This window comes from Copadichromis virginalis, linkage group LG22, assembly GCF_057382275.1.
Source record: "Copadichromis virginalis isolate Kocher_CV1m ecotype Utaka linkage group LG22, C_Virginalis_male_GT1.1, whole genome shotgun sequence".
Lineage (NCBI taxonomy): Eukaryota > Metazoa > Chordata > Actinopteri > Cichliformes > Cichlidae > Copadichromis > Copadichromis virginalis.
Window position 1 is genome coordinate 11,058,654 of NC_140638.1, and position 13,458 is coordinate 11,072,111.

Below are 13,458 nucleotides of genomic sequence, written 5' to 3' on the forward strand. Positions count from 1 at the left end.
AAATATATAAATAGTAGTTTTTAGACACAGTCGCACACAAACACATATACAGTGTACACTTACTAGTCACTTTATTAGGAACACCTTACTTAATTTTGTTCTTAATTTCTTTTTTTTTTTTTTTTTTTTTTTTCTTTTTTTTTTTGTTAGTGTACTGCAATAAAAAGCAGCATCTCTTAGGGTGGTAGTTACTGAGAAGTATATTTACACCAATTCAGAAGCAAAATGTTTCAGAAGAATTAGGGTAAATTTAAAAGTCAGGGGAGTTCTGCAATGAGTTCTAAACTCACTGTCCTACTTCTCATGCAAAATCCTGCAGTAAAACAGTTAAATATTTAGCTTCTCTGACAATGCTTGAGTTTCAGAAGCATAATATGAATAGCAGCTAGATATATATACCAAGCAAGATTGCTTTTTCCTTTCTGCAACTCTCGGACTACAAATGGCCATAACAGGATGGTAGCTGATTTTAAAATGTGTTGTCAGAATTGCAGAAATGAGAAAGAAAGAATAGATGTGGTTTTATCACACGTGAGTGTAAATGAGAAGTGGTGTATGAAGAGACAGTCACAAAACTTGACTGGTGTGAAATGGTAATTGAAGTGGAGGAGCCACTTAAGCTTTTAATGCGTTTGTAGCTTCCCTTACAAAAGCATCTCTGTCTGATGTATAAGCATGTGTGAGATCTCATTGTCGTTGTGCCTGGTGTGATTCCAGTCCCGCAAGATGGTCTCTAGTTTTTCAACAGAAATGGAAAATGAATAACTTATAGCAGGCATGACTTAATGAGGCAAAACATGTGCAAACTATTACAGTTGCATAGAAGAAATTGACTTGCCTGCACAGTTGGCATCTTGATCAACATCTTGCCTGCTGTTTTGAACTCCACATTGGAATTTTCCACATTGTTTTGCATTTTGATACTGTCAGTGTTATTTAAATAAAAGTAAGATTTGCCCACACAATAACTGTGCAGCCCGAGCCTTATCACGCCACAGACCATCTCTCTGCCATGTTTGTTAACATGATCAAAGGGAACTAATGTGGCAAATCTACCAGGCGAGTTAATCTTTTCTAATTCATTCTGTTAACAGCCATCTGTGTTCTCGGCACCAACTGTAAACCCTATCAGCAGCGTTCAGCTCCCCGGCAGTCAGTGCTGAGGGATTGGGTTCATTATTCAGGCCAGAGAGGTTTCAGACCTGGGAAGCCATGTCATATGGAAACCATTTTTGATTTTGAAATGCAAGTATCACTGACTGCTGGCGTGTGTGGGGTTTTTTGTTAGGTTTTTTTGCAGGGTGACCCTTTTGATGGGTGGAAATTTTCAGGAAGAGGTATCTAGACAAACAGAGCCTGGCAGTCAGAATGTGTCATGTCGGCAGTTGGGTACACAGCTGACTCTTTGACCCGTTTACTGGAAATCTACTTGTGCACTGCTGACTACGTTTAGATCGGAGACATTGCCATACTTTTGAAAAACAAAAGTGAATGCTCCGCAAATTAATATTAATCTCAAAATAAATGATGTTTGTTTTTTGTCTTGTTTTCAATGTCCTCATTCTGTCTTCTTCTTTCACCCATCCTCTTTGCCTATTTGGCTTTCTATTTTCAAACGCCACCCCCCAAAAAACTAAAACCGTTTTTGACAGTGACACCAGCCAAGGTCACAGCTTCACTTGTAATCCATATGATTTTCATGCTATGGTTAAACCCATTTTCATGGTGTAATGAAGGCCGGCAGGGTGCAAAGCTTGATTACTTTGATGATGATAATTTGTTTAATCAAGTGATTGGGTGGCTGAGTGGAATGGCTGCATGACCGCTACCCTCCACTCTCAGCAGGAAATGCTGGAGCCTCCCAGTTTTACTATGCTTTCACTGTAGGGGGTTTCAGATTCACCACAATAAATGAAATAGTGGATCTGAGGAGACAGTTTTTTACTGGCAAACCATGCAGCTCCAAAACTCATAACTCTTTGGCTAGCTTGTGCGATTTTGGACCAGTACTTATGCTATTGAGAAAATTAGCTTGTTAGTCAAGAAGATGATTACAGAGGCTGTGAAAATAAGTACAGTATAATGTCAGCTTTGGCTCCATAGGGATTTTTCTCGGGTTTAAGAATCTCTCAGCTTGAGCTCGGCAAGCCTGTGTTACAAGCTACAGGAGTGGAGAGGAAGGTCTAACAAAACATCTCTGTTGAATTGCACCGTGAGAAGAAAACTCTGATTATTAGGCTCAGCATCAGTAGGGTTGACTTTAAACTTTCTAAGTTGAGGCAAAATCTGTGTCTTATTAGTATTACTAGAATAATACCATACCTCAAAACAGTTTCATTGTTAGTGAGATGAAAAGTCTCTTTTACACTTGTGGCCAATGCTTAATAAGGAATAATTATCACCTCTATCATAAAAAGAGCAAATGACAAGTTGCTGTAATTTTATGTGACTAATCGTGGCTGCATCAGCTCTTTCCTTCATCTTTTATAGCATTAACTGTGGAGCATCATGCTCTTTTTGATGAACTCGAGTGGTCTTGCCACATGTGTATATGGCAGACAGAGCTGCCTCCACATTTACTGCATCAGCTCTGAAGAAGCTATTGAAGATAGCCGTTTGAAGATGATTAGCAGCTTCTGCTTTTGTTTAGTGTGGTTGCACTTCATGTGTGACTCGGTAACCACAAAACGCCTTATGACTTTTTTCTTTTTTAGAGCTACAGTGCTAAAACTGTGCAACACATCTGTTGCCTTGTGGTGGGGTTTTTTGATAATGGAAGCTTTTTAGTGTGCCACCACAACCTCTCCCAGCTTTCATGGCATATCTTTGTTTTTATTTGATCAATCTTTAAAGTTTCTCATGCCGTACGATTTATTCGAGCTTATGGCTTCATCTTATTGCATTGTTTTTCCTGACTCCCCTAAGACTTGGGAGAAAAGCTGTCTTTAAACTCATCTTTTGACTTTTCTTAACCACATAATGATTCTTTTGAGACCCTAGTAGCCAGCCATCAATAAGGAAGTTGAACCTGGAGCACCGGGTGGAGAGCCAGTTGGCCAGTCATCTCGGGACCTTCCAGGATCATTTCCCGAACCGTAGTTTTAAGAAACCACTCATTCTTGAAGAATTACAGCACGGAGAATGAATTGGGGCGAAAAGCACAAGAGCAAAGGTTTGGCAGACACATTGAAAGCCATTTTTAGCTACAGGAATTTTGGTTGTGATTTCTGTCCTGCATCCAAAAGAAGGAGAACAAAAATCCCTGTCTTCTGTTATTTGGCTTTGTAATTGTGTGTTCTTTCAGACAAAAGTGTGTTTCCCATCTTGATAAATTGGCACTCTTTCAAAGTCTCAGCTTATTCTTTCACATACTCATTAAATATTGAAAATGCAGCTTAGCTGCGTTGGCGGCAGAACTGGGACTATTTTGGGTGCCAGAATTCAATTATTTACATAGGACAGGAACATGAATAAGAATTTCATTTCCAATGACAAGCAAGGCCAGAAACTTTAAAAAAAATGTCACAAAAATATACCAAAGAAAAACAGCATTTGATATAGACAGCCCACCCGTGAGTAGGAACTTCTTTTTATTCAACATAATATAAAAATCGCACAGTCCTCACCTAAAAGACTTTCCAGTGAGAGGCTAATCAAAACTGAAGTGTAACCCACCTCGCAGGATGCAGAATGACTCGAGTCACTCTTTCATATTTCTAAGCTCTCTCTTTGTTGTTTGGCTGATAAGAGAAAAATGCATCGCACATACAGCAGCTGGCCGACATATGTAAAACATGGAAGCATTTTTCCTTTTGTTGTGGATCGGTTTGTTTCAACTTGCACAGGAACTGAGCGGATGGTGATGTGCCGTCTCTGTCAAACTTCACTCGAATGCACACAGACGTACATTATAAATGACTTCCTCTTTGAGAGATTAGCATGATTTTGTTTTTTTCGTAACACAGCATATGCCATAATATTTAACTGGAGGCTTACCTCTTCCTGTAAAGCTTTAAGCAACTAGCATTTGTTTGTTATCTATTTACAGCATTTTGAATGAATGGATTAGTCCACAAAAGTAAAAAGAAAAGGGAAATTTTGAGGACTTCTTATTTTTTCTATCATAATGTAGTATGAGATGTATAGAGGAAAGAAAACATGAAATCTAAATCCTGAGGAAGTTGGAACCACTTAAAGTTTAAGGTTTTTTGCTTATTAGTGAGTCCAATAAACCAATTTTTCAAAGTGATAGGATAATTAAACATTTCGAAGAACTAATTAAATATAAACTAATTGTTTTAGCTTTACATGAGAGCTGTTTGGCTTTACTCTGACTTGAGAGCAAATTAAACTGGTGTTAACGCCAGTTTAATGTGACTCTAAGTAGTTGTGAGTGTGGTGGTGCTTGCATGCCAAGTGCAAGTGTTCAACACAGTTAAAAGGTCCCTAATCTTTAGCCTGTGCTTCTTGAACCTTGGGTGACTTTCTAACACTGCTTATCCATACAGGTAACTGTGTGATGGCGGTGAAGTAAACAGTGTTTTTTACCAACACGGGACACCTGAGTATAGATATACATGCACCACCTAATTAAGTCACCTATAGTATTGCTAAACAATTGTACCGAGGTTTGCTAAAAATATTGAATATGGCATATTTGGAAATATTTAAAGGTTTTATATTGATGGAGAGTAGAAAAAGAAGATTGTGGTATCGGACCATAAGCTGAGCCTGGAAAGCTGTTCAGCTCACCCACCCATAATTAGACAGTGTCATTAATGTGCAATTACATGAGTCATGCGTAGTCCACGCTGGAGCTCGTCTCTGTTGTGCTGGAGCCCACTTTGTGCCACCTTCTTTTTTGGTTCCATCTGTGATTGCCATCTTGCCCGTCTTTGTTGAGAGATGTCCTGCCAAGAAAACACTTTTCAGATGTCTTCTTCTGTTGACCTACTTTCAGGATGTCTTTTAATGAAGGCTTAAATGTGCTATTATATCCCCCGCAACTCTTGACTTCAGAACTCTTATCAGAGCCTACATTTCTTCAAACTGACATGGCTCAGAATCCCTTCCAGTACATTAATTGAAGCCTGTGTCTTCAGATCTGGATGTGTCTTCCTTTTTTTTTTCTTTTTTTTTTTTTCATCAAGTGAATTAAAGGGAAGAATTTTGTGGCCATTATTTATCATTTATTCTAGCCCGTGCCAACACATTACAACCCAACTTGGCTTTAGTGTAACCGTATCGCTCGACTAGAAGAAAGCTCAACACGTCAAATAACATATGGAGAAACCATAAAGGTTTTGATAATATGTGCTGCTAATTTGCTGAATCACACTTTTCTTTTATCCGGAACATAAGAGGAGGATTTCCGTTTCTGAACAGACAGTTTTATAAAGCTTACATTAACCTGCTTGAGTACATTTGCATCATCATATGACCTGGTGACCCAGACTTGATTAGGACCAAAAGATAAAACCCTTTTGGCATTATGTGTGTGTTTGTGTATGTAGGTTAAATCCTGAGTATCCTGAAAACATAAAATGCAATTTAATCGATGATGACTCACGTCCAGACAAACTGGCCGAATGACTGCACTGTAGGCGATGGCACTTTGAACTCTGAGACATGAGAGCTGCCTGGTTGCATGCACTGAGCATCAGTCATCACGCCGTACCTGCTGTTTCTCAGGCTGTGAAAAGTTTACACCTGAGTTTTATTATTTTTGCGGAAGCTGGCAGAGATCTGACAGGCATCAAGCTGTCAGATGTTTGTTGCTTTTTTAGCGAGGGCAAGATGGAGAGCAGGCAGACACAAGAGAAAATGAATTGGGAAGCGACAGAGAAATGTCTTGTTAAAACTTTAGAGAAGTGATTCTGTGCAACATTGAGAACCAGACTTCAGTCGAGATTCACCATAGTAGTGGAACAAAATAGCTTATTTCTCATGAAATGTATACTTTAGCAAAGATTTAAAGTGTTAAGTGAAAGTTTACAATTATATACAATTTTTCTTTTTCACACCTTTAATAACATTTTCTTAATTAACCTTTCCACTAGCGTTGCAGTGAAATTTTCATACATTTCGCTCTATTTTTTTCTTAATACCCGTCTACAACTTGACCGACAGACTCAAAACTTGTGTTCCTGCATGCCAACAGTAACAATGTGTGCACACACCATTACACATCCAAACACACTCACTGCTGCTCAGGATTAGCCCTGTATAATGGGATCAGAGATCACCACCTGCCACTCCTCTCCCGTCATTTCATCCTGCCTCTGCTCGTCCACTGTTTATCCATCACTTTAATCGTTACTGCCCCCTTTCTCTTTCACATTTGCTTTCTGATGGTTTTAATGTGGTGACATCTTTCATTAACCTTCCTAACCATCTGTGCTTCCTACCAGTCTTTAAATAGCTGCCACATTATTCCTGCTAGAAGTGATAGTGTGAAGGATTTATCGTTATCAATTCTTTTTTACCTCTACGCAATTTTCCAATCTATTCTCCTCGCACCCATGCACCCATGCCTCTCCTTTATCACTCCAATCATTTGATCAGGGGTTTCCTCCCCCTTGCCCTGTAGTCCTGTGGCTTGTTGACTCCCTTGAGTCCAAATCCTCTTAAGGAAAAGGCTTGGATGGGAATTCAATTGCTGCACCACAAGGATTGAACCAGATCAGCCAACAAAGCGACAAAACCATTCTCCTTTCTCTTCCCCTTCCTTGCATGCCTCTGCCTCATCTCTCGCTCTTTTTTTTTTTTCTTCCTCTGGCTATAATCTTAGGTGATAAAGGCCTATTTGTCGGTGCTGACAGCAGTTACAGGATTGTCTTTCTGACAGGAGTGTGGAGGCTCATTTTTTCCGCTGCCTGCAAAAATAGCCATACGTATCAAAAGGAATGGGAAATATGTTATTTTATTCTAAACTTTGGTTGTCTGAACTGTCAGTCTGATTTAGTTTGTGTGGTCTGGAAGAAATGGGTCAAACTTTGACCCCCGTAGTTCTCGAGAGAGTTTTCACATTGTGGTGTTAATGATCTGGTAGTGAAGAGCTCAGGATTCAAACTGGTTTTGTTACCGCAAAGACACAACTTCAAAAAACTAACTGAAATAGTAGTGAACTTATGCATATGCATGCACGCAGTTTCTTTTGCATGTACTCTTATGTTAGACCAGAAGGTGCAGCCACATCGTGGGGGCTAAATATACAACAACTCCAAAGACACACCAGCCTTTAAAAGGGTGTGTTAATGGAAACCATGCCATTCTGTTGAAAAAGTGACAGAGAAAAGCAGACCGTGTGAGGTGTGACAGATGTGTTCACTGACATGAAGCCCTATAGGACTGTTGATGGCTTTGACCGCTAACAGCAGAAACCTCTCACAGTCGATCTATTCCCCCAAAAAGAGACTTTTTTTCCCCCTGCAGGTTTTGAACTGGAATGGTTTTTTTGGTTTTTTTTTAAATATCCAGTTTCCTAAAAATGATTGATTAAATAGCCTCTCTTGCAAGGAAAAAACTGCTTGAATGTGCAATGCCATTACTGAGCTGAAAGTGAATCGCTTCTGCAACTTGATTGGAGTAAGACAAGTTGATTAGCTTAGCTGCAAGTCTGCAGCACATGGTCAGTGATTAATTACACTGACCCCCTCTCAAGCCTGGAAGCATGTACATGCCATTGTTTTAAAGATTAAGGACATTGAGTTTAAAACCCTTAGCTGTGTGCCTTTATGTTAGGCATAATGTGCATGCCAGAGGTATAGCAGCTAATAGGAGAGTGAAGATAAGATGTCAAAGTGCAAAAAATATATATATTTTTTCCCCATCAGATTGAGCTCTTTTCAGCATGTAATTCACACAAAAAGCATTTGGCAATACTTGAACAACTGCCCAGCTCAAGAACAAAGAGTCCATGTACAAAGAATGCTAAAGCATCATGGAACAAGTGCACACACATACACAAAGCCTAATTATAGTGATAGGGTTCAAACAAAACGCATTCCAGTAGTCTGTGAGTCAGTGGTGCAGAACACAGAGCTCTGGCTGCCCCAGTGTGTCTCTCAGGTGATTATGATTCTCGTTGTGTATGTATTCTGTTTAGAGAGTATCACACACTTGACTACTATTTGACTCATCTAGCAGAAGCAGCACCTGTGTTAGCACTGGAATGGCTGATATTGTAGGCTTGCTGCAGCTTGAAAGACCGCATTCATCCCTTTCCAGTGAGCTGACTGACAGACCGACTACCTGCTGGAAGAAATGAGTGTATGTACAGTATACGTGTTGGTTGAAAGAAAGATTGAAGGCCATGCATGTGCACACTGCATGAAGAGGTCATTGAAAGGGTCAAAGCAACTCTGATTATGGCATGGACTTTGAATGTGCTGAATCCATATATGACAAAATGAAATAGCTGCCTGGCTCAGTTTCAACATTTGTTTCCTTTTACATTTTGCACCTGTGTAGAAGGTTTGGATAGTTGCATTTTAATCATATAAACTCGTGTTTTCTCATCTGTATATGCTCATTTGATTTCATAATACTTCACCTTTCATCAGGGAAGAATTGGTATGAAAGCGTAGCAGGGTTTTTCCACCTCAATTCACTAAGCTGTACTGAACTTATTTAGATGCTACACTGCCAGGTCAAGACGTTGCGTCTAGGTGGCTAAGTTTGTTTAATCTAGTCTGTCTGTGGATGTCTGCACAACCAAATGTATTTAATTATTTAACAGTGTAATGTTCCTAAAGAAGAGAGCCGAGGGTTAAATGCATTGCAGTCGGACACAATGAAAGAAAAGAAATAAGTGATTACTTTCAGGGTATATTAAGATCCTTAAAAAAAAATCTGACTTAGCTTCGAATGCTAGAGACATTCAGTACAGCTGCAGCTCATACAGGAGTTCATTTTCATTGAAACTGGATGAATAGTTTAGTGGCCAGCTGAAAATTACTCACCTACCCCAATTTAAGCAACTTTTGCTAAAATTCAGCGGTAATTATGTATTTTTGGTTGAGTCTATTTTATGAAAACTAGACTCAACCAACAATTGTGTTGTTTGAGTTTTCAGTGTACTGTGTTCATCCAAAATTGGAAAAATTTATGTATTTTGGCTGTAGACCAACTTGTCCAACAATGGATATGCGACACTTCAAAAGTATATATATGCCTGTGTGTTCTTGTGTATATCAAAGGCATTGTACTGACGGTGTGTTTTTTCCTGTGGCACAGGTGTGTGTGTGTGTGTGTGTGTGTCTGCGTGTATGTACATGCACAGCCGAGATTTATAGCAAACAGCCTGATATATCTCAGCTTGGGAACAATTGAGAAGCTTTTGAAGTTCTTATTGTTGTTGGCAAATGCAACTCCATTTACCTATGACTATAAGTAAAATATAATTCGATTCATCTGTCACTTTGTGTGATACTCACTCACTTTAAATGTTGTGGTAGTCAGCCCACTTTGAGAATTAACTTTATTTTGTTTCATTAAACAGTTAAAGTTCAGTTTGTTGAGCTTGAGATCAGTGTCTCCAGTTTAGTCAACAAGTCGTAAATCTGGTGAGATCATAAAAGGATCGTTCTGGCAGCATGTTACACCAGCAATAATTAATTTTTCTTGCGTAGACTGCTGATCATTTGTCAGAATGGAGATGGAGTGGTACGATATCAAATAGCAGAAGTGCAAAATTGTGCATCAGTGAAACACTGCTGACGGCAAAGAGGTGGGGTTTCTACAGAATTTTCTTCATAGCTATAGCTACACTTTTATTTATCCACCCGATCATTTAGTACAGGGTGATAACGAAATCAGCAATGATGCTTAAACATCTTAGTCTCTAATACTACTCTCAATATGAAAAGGGATGCTGCAATCAGCTACGTTTAGTATTGATTTAAATGTCTGTTATTTGTGTAATTGTGTAGTCAGTGACTATCACACTGCTTGAGTTTCAGCGAAAGATTGCAGTTATTGTGTATAATTTAAGCAACTTGTACAAATCGAGCTGTGATAATGCACACTTGAAGGCATGCAAACATGGACTTCTATCAGAAGCGATATGTTAACATCACCTTCTGTATATATTTCTGTTATCCAGATCGTAAAACATCACTAAGATGAAGCAGAACGGTGTGTTAAAGTGTTGAGATATTTACTCATGCTTACCCTGCATGGGGGCAAAAAATTTTTTTAATTTGGTGTAATTTGTCTAGATGAGGCAGTCTGAAGATGAGGCTGTCTGAAGATGAGGCTATCTTGTTTTTTGTTCTCCACCATAAAGTCTAAATTTCCTCTCAGTAATAGATCATCACATAGACTGTGACAGCACTGAGCAGCTCCTTCAGTGGGAGACTGCGGCACCCACGGTGTGGGACGGAGAGATTTCGCAGGTCTTTCCTCCCCACTGCTGTCAGACTCCATAATAAAGACTTTAACTGATCAAGCACACACATCCATACATATGCAATAATACTAAGTGCAATAATCCTTTCTGTCATCGTTGTATTTTTACTCAGTTGTATATAGTATTTGTATTTGTATTCTATTTTTATCTTATTGTATATTTATTTTATTTTATTCTACTGTATATAGTATTTTATTTTATTCTATTCTGTACAGTTGTGTACTGTATTTATTCTTATTGTATTCTAATTTTTGCCTCATAACTTTTGCACTGTCCACTTCCTGCTGTGACAAAACAAATTTCCCACGTGTGGGACTAATAAAGGTTATCTTATCTTATCTTATCACTGAGGTGGAAAAAAACCCCAACAACGATTGTTTCTGATGGCTGGAGGGGCCTGACTAATTCAGTTATATGTGTGTGATGTTTTGTACTTTTACTGTAGGACTCGATTGAATGAGAAACCTAACGTTAAAAAAAACATTTTTTTTCCTCTAGATCATATCTAAATAAAAGCATCTATCCAGAGGCTGAGGCATTTATAGCTTTTAGTGGATGTTAATATTTAACTGTTGATTTTTATTCCCTCTCGCTTTTACAACTGTAAGGGACATTGATTGATAGCAGTGTTAAGTATTTTGACATACACAGTGAGAACCTGCCTCTGTGTGTATGTGCTGCATGTATTTATGTATTAACTAGGTGGTCCCAAATTTCCCACCTATTATTTCTAGCTACCCACCCTGACGTAGCAGGCTAGGACCGGTCTTGACCCGCCTTCTCCAAGCTGTATAAATCCCTGCTCTGAGAAGCGTTTAAAGGGGAAATTCCCCACCAATTTCAAAATATTAATTTCAGGCCATGTTCATAGAAATTTATGTTTACAACAGTGCAGTGAACTGTCTTTAATTGTCATGTTTTCCTAATCAAAATTCCAGTATCCAGCCATATTTAATTTGGAGTGATAGAAACCAGACAGTAAGCAGCAAGTTCTCACATTTGAGAGATTGATGCACTTTTTTTTCTTCTGAAATTATTAGTCAGTTGATGAAACATTTCATGTCAAGCAGCTAATCAAATAATGAACTTCTTGTTCATGCACTAATAAGAATTTGGTGTGTTCTCGCTGATAAAGGAAGATAATACAATTCATTATTCTGACAGTGTATGCAACACATCACATGACGCTCATGAAGTCCAAAAATAATTGTGAAAATATTTTCCACCGTCCAGCCTGTCCTCTGAACAGGCTAATCCAAAGACATGTGATAAAGAGAGACCTGTTTTCAGTCTTGCTTTCCTTTACAGATGGTGTTGGCACAGTCTGTAAGTATTCCTCTTTCCCAGCTTTCCCACCGTGTTGTCTCTTGGCTGCTGACAGCATCCGAACACAGAACTGCTTCAGTTCAGGACCGCATGGTACTCAACCACAGCACGTATGCCTGCATCAAGAGAGCAGGAAATCTTTTGACATAGAGAGGTAGTTAAAAACTGCGTGTGCTTAAGTAGGGGTGAATGTATGCACATGTTCTTGCCCACTGAGGTGAGCATTACATACCACAGCTGAAAGATGGGAGCTTTTACAGGAAATGAGGAGGGGGGGAAGAGTTATGCATGTTCTATATTGTACTTCCTCTAATATGCACTGCAGCTCCAGGGAGAACACACGCCAAGTTAGCAACATAACTATTAATTTCCTGCTCATGCATAGACAAAAGGCTTATGTCTCATATAGTGTGCACCTGTGCCCTAAAAGTTAAGCTAAGTGAGAATTAATGCGGTGCAGGTGAAAGACTGCACCGATACAGGGCCCTGGTGCCGGATAGGTTTCATGTTGTTTTGGGAGCGAGTGAATAGAAGAGAGTTACTGAGACCTTTCAGAGACAATAGGGTTTTGTCATAATGCTTATGCTTCTCCCCAGGATATACTGCAGGCTTAGGTTATTTTGAAAGGTTGACCCAAAAGCCAAAGGTGTCCATTAAGTGAATGTAGAAACTACTTCAGTAAAATGATTCCTCTCGCTTAGTGGATCTGTGTGTTTCTGTTAATGACTGACGCTATTGCTTTTACCTGGGGATTTTTTTTCTTCTTCTCCAGTCCTGCAGTCTGCTCTGAGGGACAGTCATACAAGCCTACAGTTTTGGTCCTTTAAAGTCCTTGGATTACAGCTGAAAAAAGCAACTGACTACCACAAAATGAAGGAAGAGAACTAAAAAAATATCATGGTATTAAAGCCAAAACAGCCATTGTGGGCGCATCTCGATCAATTAGAAGATTAGTTATGTGACGTAAGGATGCTTTAAAACTTAACAGAGGAAGCTAATCTGCCCCATTTAGTTTATAAGTGAGTAGTTTTGGAATATGAACAGCTTAAAAATCAGACTGACCAAGTAATCGTCTTCCCTTTCAGTAGACGGTTGAAGTGTTGGTAAAACTTTATTTTCTACTCTTGTTAAACACGTCGAGTCTCACTTACAGCAGTTCACCGTTGTGTACACATGGCTCAGCTCCATTTTAAGAGCCTTTAAGTGGCTTGAGCCTCTGATATGTGGTGTTCATGTTATGGGCTGTGCAATCACTTCCAGCTAAATGAGAAACTCCGGATTGTTCACATGGTGCTGATTAGTGGTTTTTGGGTTACTATCTTTCAGATAGAGAATATGAAACCTGTTTTATATAATGCACTTAAAATACCCTCGCTTACTCCATTTGCTCTTTTTGCTGCTGAACGCAAGATTATTTCTGAAGCTTCATATTTCTCTCCAGTCTGAAGGGAGCAGGGCTGTTCTGCCGAAGCAAATCTTACAGTTTCACCGTTTCTCTGCACAAGAGATGACTAGAAGGTAAAACTCATTTTCCAGTGCGTAGAGTTTCATAGTTGACAAAGAATCTAGACTTTCCCGTGCATATCAGAGGCCATTTACCGGAGTGGAGAATTTTCCCCAATTCCCACCCGGTGGCCATATAAGCACGGGAGTTATAGTAGAGAAGGAGTGATTCAGTCAAGGGAGAGCAGCAGTGCTCACTCGGCCTGGGAATCTGCAAA

The 13,458-nt window shown here is 39.2% G+C and overlaps 1 protein-coding gene across 2 annotated transcripts in view; it reads left to right on the top strand.

Moving 5' to 3' along the window:
* The window catches only part of sdc2 (syndecan 2), a 44,363-nt gene that overhangs the window by 9,280 nt on the left and 21,625 nt on the right, over positions 1-13,458 (top strand). The window contains exon 1 of one of the 2 annotated variants that reach the window (XM_085445794.1): positions 11,705-11,737. The exons of the other annotated variant lie outside the window; for it this stretch is intronic. Within the exon in view, the coding sequence (XP_085301920.1) occupies positions 11,720-11,737 (18 nt within the window). The 5' untranslated portion in view covers positions 11,705-11,719. Of the gene's footprint in view, positions 1-11,704; positions 11,738-13,458 lie in introns of those variants that run through there. 2 annotated transcript variants of the gene reach the window in all.